Below are 25,662 nucleotides of genomic sequence, written 5' to 3'. Positions count from 1 at the left end.
AATGAAGATGAAAGTCTTCATTACCTCAACCATGATGATACACGTTCCTTTTACACATGCATGCACTATGTCTGCTTACCACAAGCCTATATCTCTCATTGGAATACAACTCGAGGTCCTAAGCTACACGTATACTACAAACAACAACCCCAATATATCTGTAGGTGACAAAAAGCCTTAGAACCCTACATACTGAGAAAACCCTATTCTCCCCACGGAAGCTGTGGGAAAGAGCCAACATTTGGTGCCGCTGCCGGGGAGACTAGCATCTTAAGGAATGAGTAAACATACACAAGTATGTGTAAAAAATACACTACTTCGAACTTTCATGGACATAACACTCAAGGGTAAAGAGAGTAAATTTTTTTCCATTTCTAGCCAAACATATCAACCCCAAGCATCAACCTTGGGTTACTACCTTAAGAAATTTTATTAATTTTCTTTATTTCTTAAAAAGAAGCCACTTGATAAACAATCAAGCTAGGTAGTGGAAACGAATGCCTTAGAGCTTGCAATTTTGATCATTTCACCTTTTTGCAGAAGAGCAAACTGAGCTAACCATAAAAAGTTACAGCTTAGGAAGAGTTTAGGGTTTAACCCAAGACGTAAACCCATTTCCTATAAAACCCCACTCCACCCCCTCATTCTTCATCTTTCACATCTTGCCTCCATCCTTTTCCCCATTTCGAGCCCTACGCAAGACACTCGTCCCTCTCCATCGACCACCACCCTACTCCCATCCTCACATGGTAAGCTACTTCGAGCCCATCTCGCAGTGATAACCTAGCCATCCACCACCGTCCATTGGTCCTCACAATCTCGTTACATCAAGAAAGACTTGGAGAGCGTTCAGGTGACCACCTTCCTCCCTTTGGATTTCCATCAAAATTTTTCATCCGTTAAGTGTTTTTTTCTTTTTCTTTTTCCCTCCCCCTCCACACCATCCCCTCCATTCCCACCCCTCCCCCCTCACCGACCTCCCACCCGCCCCGCCATCTCCACCACCTCCCCTCCACCATTTTAAACCCCCCTCCTTCCCTCCACCCCTCCATTTCCACCACCTCTTTCTCCCCCCCCTCCATCTCCACCACCCCCTCCCTCCCTCCATCTCCACCACTCCTTTTCTCACCCCCTTCCTTCCACCCCTCCCCCTCCACCACAACCGCCTTCCCCCCTCCCCCCCTCCATCTCCACCACCCCCTCCCCCTTCCACCACCACCCCCTCCCCCCTCCCCCTACTCCATCTCCACCACCACCCCCTCCACCAGTCCCTCACCCGCTTCACCACCCCTTTCACCCCCCCATCCCCCCCCTTCTCTCTCTCTCTCTCTCTCTCTCTCTCTCTCTCTCTCTCTCTCTCTCTCTCTCTCTCTCTCTCTCTCTCTCTTTGCCCCCTCTCTCTCTCTCTCTCTCTTTCCCTCCCCCCTTCTCTCTCTCTCTCTCTCTCTCTCTCTCTCTCTCGCTCTCTTTCTCTCTCTCTCTCTCTCTCTTCCCCCCCTCTCTCTCTCTTTTCCCCCTCTCTCTCTCTCTCTCTTTCCCTCCCCCCCTTCTCTCTCTCTCTCTCTCTCTCTCTCTCTCTCTCTCTCTCTCTCTCTCTCCCTCTCTCTCGCTCTCTTTCTCTCTCTCTCTCTCTGTCTCTCTCTCTCTCTTCCCCCCCTCTCTCTCTCTTTCCCCCCTCTCTCTCTCTTTCCCCCCTCTCTCTCTCTCTTTCCCTCTCTCTCTCTCTCTCTCTCTCTCTCTCTCTCTCTTTCTCTCTCTCTCTCTCTCTCTCTCTCTCTCTTTCCTCTTTTCCCCTCCTCTCTCTCTCTTTCCCTCCCCCTCCTCTCTCTCTCTCTCTCTCTCTCTCTCTCTCTCTCTCTCTCTCTCTCTCTCTCTATCTACCCCCCTTGCCGACCTCTAATCCCCTAACCTACCTAATCCTAGAACTAAAGCAAGGGCCTAAGCCCTTGCTATTGTTGCAAAGGGCAGCCCGACGGCCCACGGCGTGCGCCAGCAGTGGCGGCCCACTATCGCGCCTGCCCGCCAACCTCGCCAACTCCTCCTCGCTCTTGCCTCGCTAACTCCTCTTTGTGCTCCCCCTCCCCTCCGCCCCATGCCCATGCTCCCCCTCACCTCTCTGCCCTCAGCCCCCTCCCCTTCCCTCTTTGCGCTCTCCACCTCCCCTCCCCTCTCTGCCCTCAGCCCCCTCTCCTCCACCCACGCCCTCAGCCTCCGCCCCCCCTCCATCCTCCCCTTCCCTCTACCCTCCCTACCACCCCCCCCACCATCGTGAAACCACCCCCCCCCCCCCAAAATAATTTTTCCAAAAAAAAAAATGAACCTAACTCTAACCCTAGGTTAGGCTAGTTTTAACCTAGGTTAGGTTAGCTATAACCTAGGTTAGTTTTAACTTTAGTTAGGTTAGTTTAACTGTTAGTTAGTTACACTAACTGGACCATTAGGTTAGTTGATTGTACTAGGTTAGATCAACTAGCTGTGGTTAACTAGGTTAGGTTAGACTAACTATTAGGCATCTAACTAGATTGTTAGGTTAGTTAGACTAATTGGGCTAGTTAGGTCAACTAAACTAGGTCAGTTACTGCCCCTCATTTAGACTTAAGGCCCATTCACACCAAACCTTAAGACCAAGCCCCCCCCCCCCAAAAGGCCAATTTTACCCCTACTTTTACCCCTTGTAACTCATCTGTTTGGGACCCAAACTGGACCCTGTTTGAACCAAAATTTCACACACAAAAACACAAGCTATAGGGCACTTTTTCTAACCCATTGCACACCATTTTGGCATCCCTAGCACTCACTCATTTGCACCCTCGTGTGGGCCTTGTTTCGCACAAATTCGCTCGTATCTTCATGTCGTGACCTCACCGACTTGTTAGCTGCAAATGCAGTTGGTACACCGCCCATGAATAATAGCTGGATGACAACTATCCTTATGTACTTGAGTTCGTGGCTGAGTTAGTATGCCACCTTAGTTAGCTGAGTTTGGTTTGAGACCCACATATAGGGTTCTTCTATTTCTTTGTACTAGAGTTCTTTTGGCTTTCACAACTAAGAAGAGGAAAATTGTTTTCAGCCTCCACCTTTGTGTGTATTCCCCCATTGTGTATGTGAGAAAGCCGCAAGTGAGACTCCTTCTCTCCCACTATCTTCACACACACACTCTAGCTGTCATATGATATGGGATAAGTCCCATAGTGACATGTGGCACACTAGGATTAGCAGCTATGAAACGTTCAGTACTGCTCATGCAGTAGCCATTGACATCGAAGATGGCATGACCAGACTCAGACACTAGCAGTGATGACAGTAGATCTAGTGTGCGAGATAAGCACTCAAAAAAAGGCAAATCCAAGTCCACTACTGAAACATCAAATGAAGATCGCCTAGAGGCCATGACCATGAAGCTGAAAGAAGACATGATGCAGGCCATGGAACAAAAACTTCACTTGTCTCAACCGCCAACTCAAACATATCCACGGTGAGGGAATGTCTGGTGTCCACATTGCATGGCCAATCATATAGCAAATGAGTGCCCGGTCCTAAGAGCCAAGATCACTACACAAGCAAATCCATTGCCAAGGTTGTGGTGCCATATCTGCGTCATCAGCGGCCATGATGAAAACAGTTGCATGTTCAACATGTGCAACAACCCGTCTCGACCTCAACATCGACCTCAACAATACCAAGCGGCACCCATGCTAGTGTACAGGCAACCGACGCTTGCACAAGCTCCCCTAGCTCCGAGGCTAAATCTTGTTCCCGTTCGGACACAAGTCCCACAACTACTCAGGAATCCAAATCCATGATCATATCCAAGAGCACCAAATCCAGCTCCTCAGGCAGTTCCAATACATCAATTACAAGCCGAGGAAGTAGACTCGTCATTTGAGTATGAAACAGAATACCCAATGTACTATGTAGAAGGTGCAGAGGGTCTAATACCAGTTCATGCAAATCAAGTACGTCCCAACACATATCGAGCACCAATCAAGTGTTGTGGTTGTGGCAAAAATCATTGGATTGCAGAGTGCCCTCATCGTGGTAGCCCTGCTACTTTCCAACCACTCTGTAGAGATTGTGGCATAGGACATGCCTGTATGGATTGTCCCATGAAAAATAAGGTCCCACAACAAACAGAGGTTAAGCTTAATGTCCCAATCGGCATCATTGGGGTGGACCATCAAAGTCTGGGTCTGGCAAGTGTAATATCAAAACCTATAAATGTAATTACATGCCAACAGAAAGAGGCCACCAAGGACCCTAACATTCCAATCCAACCAAAGCGACTTCTTAAAAAGAAAGCATAAGTGCCTCCACCTCCACCAAGTGATGAGAAGCCAAGCTCATCCACATCAACTCTCGAGCCTCAAAATAAAAGAAGCTCCATACCCAAATGCAGAGGTGGAGAAGGCTTGTTTTCAGGCACTTCAACAATGGGTACAAAAGGAACAAGCTCAATTTGAGGCTGAGAAACAAGCTCAAGACCCAATCCATGACTTGGCCCCACAAAGTATTGATACTGTACTCGAGCCTCTATTCCAACAACAGACTCCACAACATAATGTACTACCACGTCAACTTGAAGGAGCCACACTCTCTAGCATCCTGAGTTGCCCTGTTTCAATTCCCATCGGAATCCTCCTATGGAATTGTCCCAATCTCTGGGAGAGTTTCAAAGGATGGATTGAACTTGCAAATCCCCCTCGACCTATGAATGACATTGAAGATATCCCTGTGCAGATGTGTGAGAGAGATGACATACACAACATTACTATGCCTTTGATCCACAAGGCATATAATGAAGTCCAAGCTATAGTGGATGGTGGAGCAGGTGTAAATGTCCTATCAAAGGAGCTCTATGAAGAATGGGGTCCCCCACCAATACAAAAGGCTAATTTCAACATACACCTTGCCGATGCTTCACGGGCTAAACCCTTGGGAATAGTAAATGGTGTGTCCACAAAGATCGCAAGAGTCTGCTTTTCCCTTCAATTCACAATCTTGGATCTCCCCAAAAAATCCTACCAAATCTTACTAGGACATCCTTGGTTACGAGAAGCATCAGTCCTCCATGGCTCGGGAATTGATAGACTGACAATCTAGAATCGTGACACTGCGATTAGAGTGAATGTGGGAACAGGAGCTATAAAACCAATTATGCCTAGAGCATTGGATGACACATCTTCCACAACAATCTCAAGCAAATCAACTCCTCTGCAACAGCATACCATAGCAGGAGACTCACAAAGCAATGTCAATAATTGGATACAAACATTGGTAGCCATCAATAACTGCCATTCATTAGACCCCATCTTCTCACAAATAGATGCTAAGGTGCTAGAGGTAGATCCTCCACCAACACATGAAAAACCAATCGATCTAGAGATGCCATTCTTTATGGCTGACCTCGAGTGGGATAATGAACCTGAAGAAGGTACCTATACCAATGATGACTCAGATTTTCCTTGGGACCTTGAAACAGAGGCTGAGAATGCTGAAATTGAAGATCAAATCTTTGATAATGATTTAGCCATTCTGCATGCCCTAATGGCAGTCGAGCTCCCAAAAGTTGAACCTCCAGAGTTGAATAACAGCAGAAGATCCCGCAAGAAAGCTGAAGGAGGAAATCATAGAAAAGCCAAGGCCGAGTGCTTTAATGAATTTGAATGAATCCAAACAAGGATCGTCGAATTGTACCTTATAAAGCCAGCTCCCTCAAAATTAAAACCACTGCCTCTTGAATGGTCCCCTAAGGGTTTGGAAGGAGTATGCGCAGCAAATGAACCCTTACTTGGAGACACCTTACCTGTGGAAAAGTTACCCCACAGTTCCCAATGTAAGAAGTTTCAAAAATATAAGCCACATGTGAGGATGAAGCTCAAGCAAGAGACTTCAGAAAAAGAAAGTCAAAAAGAGCCTAACAAATTGGTAAATGAAACTATGCCACCCAGTACACATGGCACATGTCAGGCCAGTTCAACACCATCAGAGGCTGATCTTCGAGAAGTGTCATAATACTTCAAGAATTACACAAGTGGCAGTGCGCCAATAGCAATGCCAAGACCACTAAGAGAATCGGAAGTTCAAGAACCTGATAGCATTGGAGAAACTCCAATCTATGAGGGATCGACAAAAACATGCACAATAGACCTCACCCTTGAAGGGGAGAAAGAAAAACTGGTTTTCATTGGGAAACAGCTTCGACAAGAAGATGAAACCAAACTCAAAGCACTCCTAATGGAATACCGTGACTGTCTAGCATGGTCATACAAAGAGATGAAAGGAATTTCACTAGATATGGCAGTACACACGATACCCATAAGGAAAGGTGCTCACCCTAAGGTATGTGGACCTTATCGCACAAATCCTAAGTATGGCACCATGGTTTATGACGAGCTAGAAAAACTCCTAGATGCCAGATTCATCTATGAGATAGAGCACACTGATTGGGTTTCACCCATTGTCATTGTGCCTAAATGCAACAAGAAGCTCAGAATATGCATAAACTTAAAAAATGTGAATGCCGCCACAATTAGGGATCATTATCCCCTCCCATTAACAGAAACAATGTTGGAAAAGGTGGCAGGCTCCGAAATATATAGCTTCTTGGATGGCTTCAGTGGCTATAACCAAGTGCAAATTGCTCCTAAAGACTAATCAAAAATAGCATTTGCTACAGAATGGGATATTTTTACATATAGAGTCATGCCATTCGGCCTTTGTAATGCCCCGGCCACATTCCAGCAAGTCATGTTCACAGCTTTCAAGTCATTTCTGAATAAATCTTTACAGGTCTTCTTGGATGATTTGTGCATCCATTCAAATAAAAAAGACCACTTCAAATGTCTTGAAGCAGTACTAATCAAATGTAGGGAGTATGGCATCTCCCTAAATCCAACAAAATGCCAATTCATGGTCACCCACGGAGTTGTTTTGGGACACATCGTCTCTCAACATGGGATTGTAACTTACATGGACAAAGTCAAAATCATCATGGAATTGCCTCCTCTTACAAATTTCAAAGGTGTACAAGCCTTTATGGGACATGCCAGCTATTATAGAAGATTTATATTGCAGTATGCCATGATAGCTAGACCACTTTACAAATTATTAGTGGAATTTTATTATGGACCGAAGAGTGCGACCAAGCCATTGAGCTTTTAAAGTGGCGCCTAATCACAACACCCATCCTTATATCTCCCAATTGGGATATTGATTTTCATGTTCATACTTATGGATCCAAGTATGCAATTGGGAGTGTGCTTTGTCAACCTAGTGAACATAAGAAAGACTACCCATTCTACTTCGCCAGTCGACAACTCAATGATGCAAAGATCAACTATACCACCACAAAAAGAGAAGCCCTAGCAAAGGTGTATAGTGTAAAGAAATTTTGGCACTATCTACTGACAAATGATTTTGTCTTCTACATCGACCATCAAGCATTGCTTTATCTCGTGAACCATCCGTGTACAACAAGAAGAATAACCAGATGGCTCCTCTTGCTTCAAGAATTTAACTTCAAAATAGTAGTCTGCAAAGGTGCCCAACACTACATTGCCGATCACATGTCTCTTGTCAAGTCAGGAGAAGAAGCCATCGGAGTAGAAGATGACTTACTAGATGCCACACTAATTCAAATAGATGATGTTCTAGAGTGGTGTGGAGATATCATTGCGTACTTAATGGCAGGAAGACCATCCCCTAAAATGAAAGTAGTAGATGCCAGAAAATTGATTCTAAAGGCTACACCCTATCAACTCATTACAGGACAACTGTACAAGATGGGCAAGGACCAGATATTAAGAAGATGTGTAATGCCTCATGAGATCATGCCAATCCTAAGTGAAGTCCATGAAGGCATTGCAGGACACTTCCAAGGGGAAGCCACAGCAAGAAAAGTTCTCCTCGCAGGCTACTGGTGGCCAACACTATGGGTAAATCTACCTATGAATATGTAAAAGGTTGTGATGTATGCCAATGGACTACTAAACCACAACACAAAGACTTCAATCCCCTAATAACATTTGTTGCACAAAAACCATTTGAAAAATGAGGGATTGACTATGTGGGTCCCATCTATCCAGCAGCAAAAGGAACACAGGCACGCTACATCATTGTGGCCACTGATTACTTTACAAAATGGGCTAAAGCTAAAGCAGTCAAAAAGGCATATGCCAAAAGCACAGCAAGATTCTTATACAAAAATGTGATCACCTGATTTGGATGCCCCATTAAAATTGTGTCGAATAGAGGCACACATTTTGTCAATGAGATAATCCAAGAACTCTTGTTTGGCTTCATGGTAATCCATAGAAAAAGCACACCCTACTAACCCCAAGGGAATGGACAGACCGAATCCACCAACAAAATAATATGCATTATCCTCACCAAGGTAGTAGAACCACAGCATTCTGATTGGGCAGAGAAACTGAATGCAGCCTTATGGGCATACCAAACCACACTTAAGGTCAATAGAGGGAACACACCTTTTCAATTGGTGTACGGCCTTGAAGCTATGGTCCCATTAGAATTTGTAATACCAAGCCTATGCATAGCGGTACAGGAATGCATGGGAGTCCATGAATCCTTGAAAGAATGACTTTATTAGTTGGAGAAGCATACAAAACAAGACTAGTCACCTACCATGCCATAACAATAGAAAAACGTAGAAGAAAGACATGGTTTGACAGAAATCTTAAAGCTAAAGACATCAAGGAAGGTGACTTGGTCCTATTATACAATGCCAAAGTACACAAGGGGAAACTAAAGTATTTAGGTCAAGGACCCTACCGAGTATGAAAGATGAATCCCATCAAAGCTGTGCTACTAGAAACATTGGATAGAGTCCAATTCAACACAACAATAAACGGGAGATCACTGAAGCACTACTACATCAACGCGCAAGCCATCCCTGACAAAAACGAAGATTTGGGAAACCAAGTCTTCCTTAGTTAGGATTAGATTGTATCACAAGGACTCACTAGCATATGCACGTTTTTGCACATATAGTTTGCACTAGATTATTACATGCACACTCATTGGCATATGCACGTTTTTGCACATTTAGGAAGACCTAATCAATTTCGTATTAGGGATGATTAAGCCTTAGTTTCCCTATTAAATCCCACAAATAAGCATATAGTTAAACACATCATGTGCACTCACACAATTTTGCATAGGCACATAATAGATTGCATCAATAATAGTATCACACACTGTCATTCCATACTCTCAAAGCATGCAATGAATTCACAAGCAGGACAAGAAGCAATACCAAAACTCAAGATGAATTGGCAAAAGAGTCTATAGCCTCAGCAACGAGACCCCCGCCAAACATCACAATCATCTCCTATATGCAAAAATATCAGACTTCCATACAAACTTATCTACAAGCTCAATGATACAGGTGCAATTGCATCCAACATGTATGCAAGATAGCAAGAAATGCCATCCTCAACAATGAGACCCCTGCCAAACCTCTTCCTAAGAAGATTCGATGGCAGAGTCTGCAACCTCAGCAATGAGATCCCCTCTAAAATTCACAGCAATGTATGGTGCAAAAGCATTACAGTAGGAATGACTCCCATGCCACAAGCTCAATAGCCACTGGGTTACGCACATCACATCCCAACTCTAAAATCAAAATAAGACATAACCCGAGGACGGGTAATAAAATGGATCCGGGAGTATGTTGTCTCTGTGCCAACATGGACTTAGGTGGAATAGAATGTGTGTGTAGAGTAGCGGCAAAGCTCTGCTTGTACTTGCATAAGGCTAGAAATAATCCTTCTTAGAAATCCAACTTGCATGTTCTACATGCAAGTTCTGCATACGATTCCTGCATGTAACTCCTACATGCGAGTTCTACATGCAACTCCTACATGTGAGTTCTACATGCAACTCCTACATGCACTCCTACATGTGAGTTCTACATGCAACTCCTACATGCGAGTTCTACATGCGAGTTCTACATGCAACTCCTACATGCGAGTTCTACATGCGAGTTCTACATGCAACTCCTACATGTGAGTTCTACATGCGAGTTCTACATGCAACTCCTACATGTGAGTTCTACATGCAACTCCTCTTCTACATGCAACTCCTACATGAGAGTCCTACATACGAGTTTTACATGCAACTCCTACATGCAAATTCTACATGCAAGTTCTACATGTAGAGAGAGAATGTCTTACAATTCCTACATTTAGAGAGAGAAGCTCTCCAACATGCAAGTTCTACATGCAACTCCTACATGAGAGTTCCTCATGCGAGTTCTACATGTAACTTCTATATGTAAGTTCTACATGTAGAGAGAGAATGTCTTACAATCCTATAAGCAGAGAGAGAAGCTCTCCAACTTGTATAAATACCCCATAATGGAGTGAAGCCCACATTCTTTGGGGCATTGTGTTGAGTTCTACTTTGGTATTCCAAGCAATTGTCTCAAGTGTCCATGATTCCTTGCACTCCATGTCCAAAAGCATGTCCTAACCTTGCAACTCCTCCTCCTCCTCCCTTCTCCTCCTCCCTCTTCCTCCTCCTCCTCCCTCCTCCTTCTCCCTCCTCCTCCTCCTTCTCCTCCCTTCTCTCTCTTCTTTCCCCCATGCTCTTACACCTTCTTCCTCTCCCACTCCTATGCTCCCCCTAAACCCTTAGTTCCTCAACCCTTAATCTCCATGATCTACAAGGGAGACGAGTTCTCCACCATGTACTCTACTCTAAACCTTGGAACCTCCTCCTAAACCTTGGACCTCCTTCTAAACCTTGAACTCCTTCTAACCCTGGAACCTCCTTCTAAACCTTGGAACCTCCTTCTAACCCTTAAACTCCTCCTAAATCCTACAACCCCCAATGAAGGCGAAAGTCTTCATTACCTCAACCATGATGATACACATTCCTTTTACACATGCATGCACTATTTTTGTTTACCACACTTAAGCCTACGTCTCTCATCAAAACACGACTCGAGGTCCTAAGCTACACGTATACTATAAACGACAACCCCAATATATCTATAGGTGACAAAAAGCCTCTGAACCCTGCATACTGAGAAAACCCTACTCTTCCTACGGAAGCCATGGGAAAGAACCAACAATGACTCATAAATTTTGTGTTGAGCCAGGAACTAAATCATACCCTATGGACTTTATATTGACCAATTCTACCTATTCTTTAAATTGAATAGTGCTTGAAACTGAAAGTATATTGCCTTTGGAATTTGGCTTATCACATAGGATGTTTTTAATGAAAGAAAGTATTTTCTATGGACATTTATAGTTGTTGGGATTATCAAGCACAACTCCCATGAAGTAGTTAAGTATCAATAATCTGGGTTTATTAGTGGATGAGATTTTCCCCTTTAGTTAAGGGGCATTATATTTTTATAACATTTCTTTGCCCTTAAGGAATAGAATTAGCCATTTGAATTTGTGTTATTTTATCTTACATCTAGAAGGGCATTCAACTATTTGCTTATTACATTGTTCTACATCGAGGATGGCATTGGGAAATCCCCGTTGTACAATTGATGTTCCCACTTGTATTTTTAATTGGAATTGATACTAGCCTAACAAGGATTTGTAGAAGGGCAGGAAAGCATAGATCACGTGCATAAATTTCTTACACTTCGCAATGTTTATTAGGTTAAGAGGGAGATTCCACTCTTATAAGCTCTCTACTACAATTTGGTACTTGGGAATAGTACACTTGCACTAAGGCATCCTTCTACTTGGGACTCCTATACTTTCGACTACCGTGGGCCTATTATAATTAGGAGAATTGGACCATGGGATTTTACTTTAACTTGGGATCTTATGTGATTCCATTGAACATTTTTTACCTTATGAAATTTCCATTGGGATTTTATCAATAGAAGTCAAGAATATAGCATGATTTTAAGTGTGAAATGATAAAAAGGTCATATAGCATGGAGTCTGTCCTTCATTTTTGACATTCTCAAGGACCTTATTGCACTTTGATGTGTGCATAAATTTAATTGTGATACTGATAATTGGAAAATGCCAACAGGAGATCAAGGAAAGGTATAAGTATTTTGAGGTTATATTTGGATTTTTTGAACTTGGGAATTCCCTTGGACTTGGTTGGAACACCCAAATTTATGGTTTACTTCAGATTCCCACTTATTACTTGGATTTCACTAACATTTTATATTCATTTCTTCATATCTTTAATTGTCCACCTCTAATTACTATTGAATAGTAAAATGCCAAGATTTGATTACGCTAATCTAGATTGAGTGACATGGATAAAACTTGTGTGCCAGCATTAAAGCATGGCTTCCATAGCTTAAATGAATTGTTCTAACTTTCATTTGATTGTGATGGTGCCAGGTCAATCGGCATACCTCTCCATTAGGTTTGCATTGAAAAGTCTAAGGCGTGAAGCTACGGTGTTGGCAACTTCGAGGCATACTCTATAGCGGATTATCTCCAAGCACTAATAGATTAGATTGAACATTCTATTGGAGACTAGTCATCAGTATTGTTGTACTTTTTGCAATGTACTGGCATGAATGTGAGTATTAAAATTGACTCCCACGTTGACACTTTGTCAGAAGGAATGGTATGATATGGATTTTTCTCATTTATACAGTATTAAGAGGTTGGTTACTAATGGACTACTCTCACTAGGTGTTTGAAAAAGGGCAATAGCGGATGTTTGCAATTGGTTTACTTTGACATTGGATACTAGTCCAATAGTGTAGCAAGATAGATTGTTTGACAGGATGAACACACACTAGTATGTCCATTTTAAGATAAGAAAAATCTTATGACTAATGGCTATACTTGGGTCGACTTGCTTCGACAGATTTAAGTTTCAATCCTGATTATGGCACGAGGACTATGGGACAAGCCCATTCCCTCGGTTGCTAGGCTGTGATGCCTAGACCAACATCAAGTTATTGGACACATCCATTGCCCATGATATGAAAAGTCTACGAGAAGATGTTGTTCCTCTCCACATATTTGATATTCACAATAAGTCTTTGTATAGTAGAGGTAATCTAGCTAAAAGCTCAAAGTGTTAATTCTCATAAGAAGGTTGTTCTTTTGATATTCAAGATTAATACCCTCGACCAACTGGTCGAGTGTCTTGAACTTAAATGCACTCTATGAATGTCCCTGACCTACTGGTCTAAGGACTCTTCCATGACTATGGAAATTTGACCAACCTCCACCGATTGGCTAGAGAGGATTGATACACTAGTATATCCATTTAAGTTTAAGTTTAAGTTTATGACTTAATCTAGGGCAGTAGTCCAAGCTAATCCATTGTGATGGGTGGATTGCTGCCCTCACTTGGATTATGTATCGGAAGGGTGTCGGACCTGCAGGAATCTCGGGGAGTTCACCCTAAAAACTTTTAGTATACATGTGCATTCAAAAGGAGGGGTATTTTAATTCAACTTTTTGGAAAATTTTAATAAGATTACAATAATAAGAGGGCATTTTTAATTCAACTTTAGAAAAATATCACTTAGTTCATAAGTAAAGAGGGGGGTTTTATTCAGGGAATAATTTTAGTTGTGGGATTTTTTAAATACCCCTTGAATGCACGTGATACATAAGGTTTCTTAGTATTGAACCCCCTGAGGCAGGAATGCGGTCGATGGGAAACACACACACGCACACTTTTTTTTTTGTGTGAAACCAGTGACTATAAAATTAACATAAAATCAATGTACATGATTTTAGACTCCAAAAGAGAGCCTAATGGAAGCACTCAAAAACAGTGAGAAAACACTTCAAGGCTAGTAGCATCCAAATCCCTCACAACATAACTATCATATAAAGATTGCTTGAGGGACATTTTGAAGAAAGCATATGCCTGAGAGAACTATTGTCCCATCCTAAAATGCCATCTCTATGTCCAAATAGTCCATAATACACACACACACACACACACACATCCCCCTTTGGGGACCCTTGTGTGCTTTAGGCTTGTCAACATACTGATGGCCCATGGGGGACGAGCATTTTCTGAGCGAAATCTTCCGAGCGTCCGAGCGAAGGAAAAAAAAAGCTTCCAACTATGCATAAATATGGCAAAAATCGATCAGAAGAAAACATAGTTTCACTTAGAAATATGCAAAGTATTATAGCAATGCCTATTTTATACAAAAATCTTTAGGTGAATCTGTAGGAATGGTGAGAGCATAATGGGATGGCTTTTGAAGAAACCCACATGTAGAGTAGACTTCTCTATGAAAATTCCCTTATGATCCTTCTTACAACTTTTACTTAATAGGGGGTGACATTGAAAACCCTCTCTCAACCTATCTTCATGAAAGAGTTTCTTCAAAGAAAACTCATTGAAGCAAGCCATCCAGGTAGTTTCGCCAGCGAAACCCCTTTGAAGCAAGTCTCCCAAGGTAGTTTCGCTGGCGAAACTACCTTGGACAGCACTTTTAAAAGTGACATAACTTTCATATCCAATGTCCAAATATAGTCATTCAACCACTCAAATTGATCGGAACACCCCATTTGAGCACATCTATGGAGTTATATTTTGGAAAATCTTCTATATATAGTATTAAATATTACATGTATTTTATGAGAGTGATATATAAGCCCAAGTTAATACTTATTTATAGTAATTTAAACTTCTTTAGAAACATGTCCATAAATATGCTATAAAAACACTAAAAAGATATTGCCATATGATATAAATGTGTTAATAAGTAATTATATATGCATAGTATTATTACATTGAGAGTGATTATGAGGAATGTTTCTTAAAGGAATCAACACTTTTTTAAGGTAATAACAGGGGTACAAAGGGATGTCTCTAAATAAGAAAATTATGTTGTGTAAAAATGAATGAGTGACTAGTCTGTATATTTTTATGATAAAGAGATCTAGTTCTAGTGAAAATAAAAGTGTAAAAACCATGTTTCCTAAAGAAAAACATTTTTAAAAATCTCTTGAAAAACACGCTCGGATAAACCTGCTCATAGGTTTTTGCTCGTAAAATTGACGCATCCTGGCCCATGAAGTTAGGAAATCATATTGAAGTCTTTCATAAGCAACATGATGTTCCACTTATACATAGGCTTAGTCCCGTGGAGGTTATTGCATCCTCTAGAACTTGACAATGCTTTTTCTCCATAATGTTTTTTATTATTGAACATGGATAGAGTTTGGAGCACTACTTGGAGCCTAGGAGGTCTTCGATTTACTACTTGGATTACTTAAAGAAAATAATGGGAACTATTTTAGAAAGCCCTCCTATTATTTACATTAAGAATTATCTATGTTCACATGAAATTGATGGCACATGTTAGTTACTTTACATTGGTTGGGACTATGAGTGGTCGACCCAATGTATCCCTTGAACCACCACTTGGACCCAAGATATCTCTTGGACCACAACTTAGTAAGTTGGCACTTATTGGACTTGGACCATAAGTCCATCTACTTAGTCAGGTGATGAACTTAGAATGATTTTCTCACCTTACAGGGCATTTATAGCCCATCTATTGGAGATAATGGGCAACTAAGTATGGTGAGGGACCTATGGATTTAAAAGGATATAGTGTAGAGACATCTGGAGAAGTGACATAAGGATGATAGTCTAATTGGCATTTGGGAATTATTTACTAATGGCATCAATAGAGTACCGTCCCTGCCACTATGATAAGAAAGTAGATAGTGAGGTGGAAGGAATCCCATGGAAGGGATTTAATGAATGACTACTCATAAAATTCAATACGTGTAATAACTCAATAAGTAATTCAGTGCGAATCCCCAATCACCGGGAATGTTTACAAGCCCAACAAAATAGGGGATGTCTAGCTCTCCCAATTAGCATACTCTCATGGCAACTACTGGGTGGAATAATGGAGACACTTCAACTCTCAGGCATGTGCCTCGGGCTCACAATGCAACTGCGTAGAGAACGTAAAAGAAAGACACTCAAAAGGAGTAGCGACCAACCCTTGACTACACAAGCAACTATAATGTTCAGGTGAGCAACTTTAGTCAAAAAACTCTGCTCTGTATTGGCGATCTAGATTGATTGAAGATCTCTCACAAATAGAGTTATAGTGAGACAAAATAGTTTGTCTGAGAGAAAGCTCCAAGAAAAAATAGACGAAGCCCCAGATCTCTTGGACCTCTACTCTGAGAATGAAGCTCTTAGACCCATGGGTTTGACAGTGCACCTTTACTCTCCAGGATCTTTAAGAGCAGACAATACCCATACTTCTCTGAGCTACGAGAGCTTCATCTAAGTCCCCCTCTACTCTATAGTGATGACTTGCTCAGCATTCGTCCGTTCAGTTTTTCAAGTAATATCCAGTTCACCATTGTTCATGAGGAAGCAGTGGCCATTTGCTTTGCATCATAGAATCGTTTAGTCGAATATAGGCTCCAAAAACTAGTAAGCTAACTAAATGGAGGTAGCTTCAGGACTACACAAGTCCATGTGAAGTAATAGCTTCGTGCTAGAGCCCACTACATCAAAAAAAAGCTCGTTGGCACCACGAATCTCTGATTCCTATTATATTTTTGGACCTCTTTTATTCTATGAACCAGGGGAAGAACTACGGGTAATTCCATGAGCCAACAACCACTGAGCTCAACTACAACCAAATCAATTGTTGTTAAACTACAATCCTCTATTCGCCAGAGATTAGGGCACCTTGGTGATAGAGCTACACTTGCGAGAGCTTCCCACATGACCCCATAAACGTTATATCTATATGAGCTTTAACTATGGAGCCAACAATACTATGGAGAGAGCATGAGACTAGCTCTATAGCTTTGATGCCACCAAGGCAATATGCCTTTAATAGCTGTGACTCATAGTTGATTTTCACACACACACATCCCCTTGGAGATCATGGTGTCGTGTAGCCGATGGTTGGGTGATGATGTGTATGCTTGAACACTGGATACATTTATATTAAATGGGAGAATTTTGCTTTTGGCAATGATCGGGTATCTGCCATGCATTTGGATTATTGGCATGCTTTTAAGAAAGTACTCTACATGTTTGATAAAGAAAAGATGGTATCTCGGCTCTAACGGATAGATTTTTCCAAGATAGTATTTGAGAGCACTTACTTCGACCCTAATCACCTTGGGTTTAATTGCATTCCTTGGGGTTGTATGCAATCAAATTGCCCATAAGAACATCGGGAACCAATTCGTCATGGTTACTTTATTAACCAGGGGATAGAATGTGGTAATATTTATTATTTACTATCTTGCGTGTTGCAGTAATTTCATAGACTTGATTGAAATCTATAACTTTATAGCATGACCATGATTATTTATGTGATATATAGGACTGGAGCTTCCTCAGAATTACTATTGATAGGGAGCCCATGAGTTAGGCACTAATGGAGAGGGATTTTGCCTCAGAATCATGATGGGTCGGATGAAAGTAGTATATGCTTAGACCCTATAGATTTATTATACCTTGGGAATCTTTGTAGTTTCCTTGCATGGGGACTATATGAAAAGACCTAATTGGTCTTACTCTTGTCTCCTCTTTGGTATTGACCTCAAAAGTGAAAATAATTTGAGATCACATCATCTATAGTGAGAGATGGACAACCACACATATATTGCTTGAACAATATGTGGACGACCCTACCTTACAACAAACCCACTTAAAAGTTTGTAGGGCAATTCAAGCAACCAAGGGGAATTACCTTACAACACAGTCACTTAGATGCCCCTATCTATGAAAATCTTTATGAATCAATGGGATGGATACAACCATGAGATACACCATATCCAAGGAGTAACCATGGTAGTAATAGTTTACAGAGCTGTATGAAAATGAGAGAGTGACCCAGGGCACACTAACTCACCCACAAAGTTGCCATACTTCCCCAACTTCATGCTCCACTTGTCCACAACAAAGTTCATCTCCTCCTGAGCTTCGTCCTCACCCCCTTCCACCATTATGCGTAGTTTTGGAGGTGACTATATTTAGAGAGGTCAATTGGTCAGAGGTGCACGCGAACTGTGGAGGGAGCATTTGTGGCATAGGTCATATCAATCTTGTTCTCATGACTCATATGCAAGACAAAACCTAGGTAGAGGACTTGATCACCTTTCTCTTTTTTACTGGTCTCTGTTCATCAAGCCGTAGTGAGCATGCATGCCTGGGATTTCTTTTCCTAGTAGTGAGAAGTGGCACATATGCTTAGTTGACTCCTGGCATTTTGCCAAAGCAAGCTACACATGTTACGGAAATTATATTTTTGGTATAGCTTGCTTTGGCATTATTAATTTAGTCAAGTGTAACTATGTCAAAGTACTCCACAGGAGCGCACCGAACATGACGGTGGTCCTAGTGGATACTTTGTATGGCTAGTTGGGGACGCCTAACTAGCTTGTGTTTTGCCATGCTAGATGGTCGGTATTGTGGGTGATTCCATGTTAATACTGATATCACTAGTGTTATTGGTGTTGTGCTTGATTATTGTGCTTTGAATGCGGTTATGTTGGGATCGGTTGATTCGGTGATTTGTTCAATCAATTGTTAATAACTAATGTAATTGGCACTTGAGTACAAGTGATGGAACTCATAGCAAGGATTGGAGTTAGTGTGAGGGTACCGATCAAGGTGTTGCAAGTGCATTATTTATGGCCATGGGCCAATTTTGTATTTCTTTATTATTGCAAGTTTGAGCAATATATTTCAGAGTGGACATAATTCAATTTTGGGCCCAAAGATGGTTATGTAAAGCAAATCCCTCATTTTGGAAGAGAGGGAAAATTTTGGCTCCTTGGTGCTTTTATGAAATATCATAAATACTCTAGATGAGGAAGCGTGAGCCACTCATTTAGGGGGGGAGATTGTACCTAGTCTGATGTCACTTTCATGGTGTGATTTGTGTTCTTCTTCTCCAATTGATTACGTGGTGAATTTGTGTGGAAGAGTTTTACCTTTTGGTTTTAGTGGTATCATAGCTTTGGTACGCTCTAAGGTTTGGAGAGGGAAAGCTCTCTCTTGAATTGTGCAGAGAGATTTAAGGAATCAAGGATGTGTGAAAAGTGGCATGTCGAAAAAGTACACACTTCGTGAGAAACGAGAAGCTCACTATGGATGTAATAGCTATGCCACCACCTAGAAAGGAGCTAATCATAAATTATGGGGTCAATAAAGGATGGATCTATCGAGTCCTATATCTAGAGTCACGGTTGCAAATCTTCACCCGTTTTGTCAATTGCATGAGCCATCAAAGAATTGCCTTGAAAGTCACAGGTCAGAATCTTGAAAAACCCTCAGAATCTATGTCCACGAAAGCTGCTCCACGAACCATTGTGAAGGCTCTAGAGTCAGAGTCTAGACTACTCGTTGCTGCTGCTGACTGCCAATCTCTACTGATCACCTCCAGAGTCCAGACTCCAAAGCACAAGGACTCTCAATCCATTGCCACCCTGCAAGCAATCGACCGCCCTATGCCAACTAGCCCTCCTTAATGCTTTTTGGAAGAAGCAAAGGCTGTGCTCCACAAAGTGTCTGTCCTGACAAGCCATCGAGTCATCGACATTCGACTGCCTGCTCCCCTGTGATCGTCATTCCATCATGAGCTCCTTCGATGTGCATGCCCAATCATAAACTCCCCACTGACAAAATCCCTGCACGCGATGTTTTTTCCTTTTGCAATGACCAAAGTCAAAGTTTTTCTTTGACCTCCAAAACACCTTAGTCCTCTAAGGTTAATTTCAAAAGGAAATTCAGCAAGCTACGAGGCTCAACAAGGCGAAGAGGACCGAAGCTTAACACTCGAATCAAGGAGGCAATTTGGAACCACGAAATCACCATGCAATTAATTAGAGAGCAGTCGAGCACAAAGACAAAGCGACATCATCGGTCACACATCTCCCACTCTAGTCTTTTCTACGTCCAATCAAAGAGTGAGATAAGTGATTTCTTTTGCTTTATATTTCATATACTTAGTATCTTCCGCCATCCGTTTCTTACCATACACTCGAATCACACTTTTTTCATCTGTTTAATTTTCATACACTTATTATCCTTATTTCCCTCTGCTTTATTTGTATTTATCGCATTATCATGGTGCATCATGTTGAGAGTTGTGGTGCCATGAGCACATGTAGAGCAAAGGTATGAGCAAAGGACAAGCTGCCACATGGCATGGAGGAGATATCCCACATGTAAGCAAGCAAATGGATGTAAGTACCCTCACCTATAAAAGGGAGGTTCATTTGAAGTAATATCAATCAAGCACTTTGCACTATCTCAAGATTCTCTTTATGAGTCCAAGCTAATCTATCTTGGAACCTAATTGACTTGAGGTACATGTCATGAGCACTCTCTTCATCATGTCTCCACATAGGTTCCATCCACCTTAGAGTGCTCCATAGATCCTGAGGCACACATGTTTTGTCATGGTATCAGAGCTTAGGTCTAGTCTCCTAGATTAGTTGTAGGCATGTCTTAGGAGCTCATGTTTTTCTCCTAGGTTAGTTTTAGTTTTTAGATGGAGAGTTACTTCTTGGTTTCTTGATGTTTTTGTAAACGAGAGTTCTTATGAAATTTCCGTCTCCCCATTCTGAAAGAGAGCAATTCCTTCATAATCTTCTAAGAGAGAGAGAGAGAGAGAGAGAGATTCATTGAGAAATAGGAAGAGACAGTGTCCAATTTCCTGCATTAGCCTTCACAATTCTGAGGGAGACGTCTCAGATCTTGTTCTTTGGGAGCTTCTCTATCTAAGCTAAACCTCTCCAACAAGTCTCCTTCAACGGTTGGCAGCCCCTCTAAGCTACGACCAAACCAAATGAGCCTCCCAACCGCTCACGACGGGCAACACCAGCTCTCTTAGTCTGACGACCACTGCAGTCTCCAAGAGCTTCTCAGCTCACATGCACTTGCCCACCAATGAGCCAAGTGGCTCCTAGCCTCATGCAAGCTCGAACGGCGCAGCAAAGGTCTCCTGGTAAATGCCATGGCCTCTCGACACAGCTCTATTCAACAACGCAAATCGACTAGGAGCATGGAGCCTTGTATGAATTCTACAGCCAGCACGGGGCATCAAACTTGGCTCCAACGTCCTCGACTCCATCTGCAGCATGCTCCATACAAAGTCTCTCCTTCACCAAATGGCTACTCCAGTCCATCACGATGCCTGTCCCTACTCCCGAGTTGCAAGAAGCACGCTCACATCAAATGCATTCTGTAGCCTCGACTGCAAAAGCAGATCCACCAAAGCCAGCAGCAGTGACTTCAGCTCCAACGCCTTAACAGTCGCCTGCATCTTCTTCACTGCCTGCAACTTCATTGCGCCAAAGCTCACACAGCTGACCCACAGGCATTCCATGATCTTCTCCAAATAGATCCTCTTCTTGCAGCCAGCTAGCCCCCCACCAGTGCACCATCTCCAGCGACTCTTGCCAGCAGCTCTTGCAATTCACCCGTGGCCTCACCCGACTCGAGTCTCCACACGCAAAAGCGGCTCCGTCCATAGCTCCAAGTGCTCTCGATCGTCTACTGCTTCCAATCGCCTAGCCTCTTCTTCGCAAGCCTTTCGTCTGACGTGCGACCCTACAGCTATGGAGATCATCATTTGCGTCGCCTCACCGCATCAACGTTCTTGCTCCAGATCCTCAAAGCTCTCCTTTCATTTTCTCTAAGGTTGGACCTTAGGACACGTGGCAGCCAAAGATGAAGACACGTGGCAGATAAGCCACTAGTCTACAAAGGGCCACGTGCAAGATAAGGTGGTAATGTTAACTGTGGTTAAGTTAACTGTTCAGGTCAGTTAAACCCTGGTACAGTCTAAGTAACTGTGGTTAACTAAACTGGGGTAATTGGTCACTACAGTGCCACCCAAGCACAGTCCCTTTGTAAGCACAGTATGGAATTCAACATGTGAATCCCTGTGCCACATCATCAAAGGCCCTCTTCTTCATAGAATCTTTGACAAGCCATAACTTGCAATCCAGGAAGAATTTGGACACGCTCCAAAAGGGAAAAGTGATCGTCTTTTTGAGCTCTACGCGCCTGTCATGTCAGAATCATTGTATGCAATTAGACACTGCCAATATTGAAAGTAATCAATTGGTAAGACCTTTGCAACAAATGAAAAAGCAACGCATGAATGCAGAAAGCATGCCAAAAGCACAAGTGCATGAGATGACCATAGCAAAAAGCATGGCATCCACATATAAAGCATCAAGGCACATGGAAGAACAAAGCATCATGCATGAAGCTACGTCAAGCAAAGAAGCAAACACCATCGTCATCAAGCCATGAGCCAAAAGGTGACATCAATGGAATGTATTGAGAAACAAAAAACTTGCCAACCTTGCCTATATGTTTGTAATCAAACCTGACCACCTGAGAGTAGCTATGAAAGCACCCAGGGGAGATATTGACATGTAAAAGCCACACTTGACCACCTTAAGTAGCAATGCATGCACTAAGGGGAGGTGATGGAATGTAACTCACATCTGACCACCTTGCAGTAGCCAAAGGATTATGGCACCAAGGGGAGGTGTTGAGAGTTGTGGTGCCATGAGCACATGTAGAGCAAAGGTATGAGCAAAGGACAAGCTGCCACATGGCATGGAGGAGATATCCCACATGTGAGCAAGCAAATGGATGTAAGTACCCTCACCTATAAAAGGGAGGTTCATTTGAAGTAATATCAATCAAGCACTTTGCACTATCTCAAGATTCTCTTTATGAGTCCAAGCTAATCTATCTTGGAACCTAATTGACTTGAGGTACATGTCATGAGCACTCTCTTCATCATGTCTCCACATAGGTTCCATCCACCTTAGAGTGCTCCATAGATCCTGAGGCACACATGTTTTGTCACATCAGCCACAACCATCCACGCTTCACAAGCAGTTAGATGCACTTCAGGCACAATTGGTTGATGAGCGTGAGCATAGGGAGAGATTGGAAAAGAAAATCAATGGTAAGAAAATGAAGAGGCATTCATCTGATGATGAGTCATCTGACGATGATTCCGACGATGATCCTATTATCAGGACAGTCAAAGCCACACTGAGAGCACAAAATTCAAGAAAGGGGAGTAAGATAAGTAGAAAAGCTTTCTCATTTCAAAATTATAACAGAAAGAAAGAAGCACGCACTGTCTTGTCTTGGATCAGTCAGCTAGATGATTACTTTTCAAGGGAGAGATTCTCTAAAAAAGATAAGATTAAATGTGCTGCAAATCATTTCGTGGAGAGTGCTGCACTTTGGTGGAACATCACTAAGCATAGTAAAAGGTGACCAAAATCTTGGAAGTCTTTTCCAAAGCTCATCAAGAGAGATTTCCTTCCCTCACACTTCAAAGCAAAACTAGACAACAGTGGGATACTTTCAGGCAATTCGATAAAGAAACAGTCTCCACATACACTGATAGGTTCTGGCAAACGTTGATCCAATTATAGTCCTTAGAGAAAGTGAATGAGTGAGATCAACGAAGAAAGTATGTGGCAGGTCTAAAATCTAAGTTGAGAGCCGAGATTAACATGTTTCATCCTCACTCACTGAACTCTGCGATTTCTCTTGCAATGAATTGTGAGAGGAAGAATGGGATCCCAAAGGAAGGGAAAGATTTGGAACGGCCTGTACCCTTCCATAAGAAAAAGAGATTTGATAAAAAGCCCTTCTTTAAATCTAAAACTGGTTTTGTTCCATAGAAGACAGATTCTTCTTCAAAGCCGAATGGTGGAAATTTTTCGAAGAAAGAAATAAGGTGTTTTAGGTGTAACAAGGTGGGACATATAGCTACTGAATGTCCCGAAAGAAAGAAGACCCCGACAGCAAAAGTGCACATGATCGAGGACAAAGCAGCCAAGTAAGAGGGAGGTAAGTATAATTGTCATGCTCTTCTGAAAATGAAAGGATTCATTAATGGCAAAGAGGTTGTTATTCTACACAACGATGGTAGTACACAAGATTTCATTTCGGAAAGAGCCTTAGCAAAGCTAAACCTAGAGTCATTCCCATCTAACTATAAGGTTAAAGCTACTTTTACCAAGACAAAGTATAATTGCACTAGAGAAGTCAGGAATCTTGAAATTTCAATCAAACCAAACAAGCATAAACAAGACTTCATAGTGGCAACCCTACAGGGAGTTGATATCATCTTAGGAATGCCATGGAGATATCAATATAATCCTAAGATAGATTATGATTCACATCAGATGCGGATTGAGAAGGACAAACAAGAAATATGTCTGAAAAGTTCTATGAAACCTGAGATTAATCCTTTACTCAACCATACACAAGCCAAGAGAGAAATTAGGAAACGTGAGAAGACATATCTAATTTTGGTGAATACGGTAACGGCTACTCAACCAAACACTAAGCCTACAAACCAAAAGTTTCTTTCTCAATTTTTTGATTGTTTCTTAGAGGATTTCCCGCCTAGATTACCATGTTCTCGACCTGAAGATCATAGGATAGAAATCCTACCGAGAAATACTCCACCTTGCAGAGCTCTGTATAGAGTCAGCCAGCTAGAGCAAAAGGAATTCAAAAGCAAGTGGAGGAACTGATAGAGAGAGGATTGATAAGACCCAGTAGTTCTCCTTATGGAGCACCTATCTTATTAGTCAAAAAGAAAATAGAACCTATCGAATGTGCATAGACTATCGTGCACTAAACAAAATCACAGTGAAGAACAAATACTCAATCTCTAGGATTGATGACCTTTGGGACAAATTGAAAGGGGCCAAGGTCTTCAGTAAGATAGATCTCAAATTTGGCTATTTGTATGGTATAAGAGGATATATATAAGACTGCCTTTAGAACTCAAACGGGACATTATGAATTCCTAGTTATGCCTTTTAAGCTAACTAATTCTCTAGCTACTTTTAGTAGAATGATGAACCGAATCTTTCTTAAATGCCAAGATTGTGTGGTAGTATTTTTTGATGATATTCTGGTGTTTAGCAAAGACATTGAGGAGCATAAGGAACATCTAAAGCTAGTCTTTTCATTCTTGAAAGAAAATCAATTGTACATAAATCCTAAAAAGAGTAGTTTCTTTCAAGATCAAATAGAGTATTTGGGTCACATTGTATCTGCCGATGGGATTCGAGTAGATCCAAAGAAGATTGAATGCATAGTCAAATGGCCTAAATCCCAATATATACACGAATTAAGATCATTCTTGTTGTCTAGGTTTTATAGAAAGTTTGTCAAGAATTTCGCATACATCGCACATCCATTGATAAACCTTCTTAGAAAACCTAAGCATTTCTTATGGACCGAGCGTCAAGATAAATCTTTTGCGGCTTTGAAAGAAGCTCTCACGCAAGCTCCTGTGTTGCAACTACCCAATTTCTCTAGACCATTCTTTGTAGTTGTAACCGATGCTAGTGGATATGGAATTGGAGCCGTGCTTATGCAAGATGGACATCCTATAGCGTATGAGAGCCGAAAATTAAAACCAACAAAATGCAATTATAGTACATATGATAAAGAATCAACCGTTGTTGTGCATGCCTTACGAATGTGGAAACATTATTTGATGGGAGCTGAGTTTCTTATCAAAACCAATCAGCAAAGTATCAAGCATTTGCTAACTCAACCACTAATATTCGATAGTCACATCAAGCCCATGGGCATCATTTATACAGTAGTAATTTTTGGACTGCATTATTTCATATTCTAAGCACTAAGTTAGAT

At 41.9% G+C, this 25,662-nt stretch overlaps 1 protein-coding gene across 1 annotated transcript in view; it reads right to left on the bottom strand.

Moving 5' to 3' along the window:
- LOC147880785 (uncharacterized) overlaps positions 1 to 17,939 on the bottom strand; it is a 42,788-nt gene extending 24,849 nt beyond the window's left edge. Inside the window, exon 1 of the mRNA XM_087370665.1 lies at positions 17,846 to 17,939. Within this exon, the coding sequence (XP_087226791.1) occupies positions 17,846 to 17,939 (94 nt within the window). The remainder of the gene's footprint in view (positions 1 to 17,845) is intronic.
- Positions 17,940 to 25,662: the final 7,723 nt, after the last annotated feature.

Source organism: Dipteris shenzhenensis, chromosome 32 (assembly GCF_047967505.1).
Source record: "Dipteris shenzhenensis isolate YYH24624 ecotype China chromosome 32, Dip_SZ_1.0, whole genome shotgun sequence".
Taxonomy (NCBI): Eukaryota; Viridiplantae; Streptophyta; class Polypodiopsida; order Gleicheniales; family Dipteridaceae; genus Dipteris; species Dipteris shenzhenensis.
The sequence above is the reverse complement of the archived record's forward strand: the minus strand, read 5'-3'. Positions and strand labels throughout refer to the sequence as shown.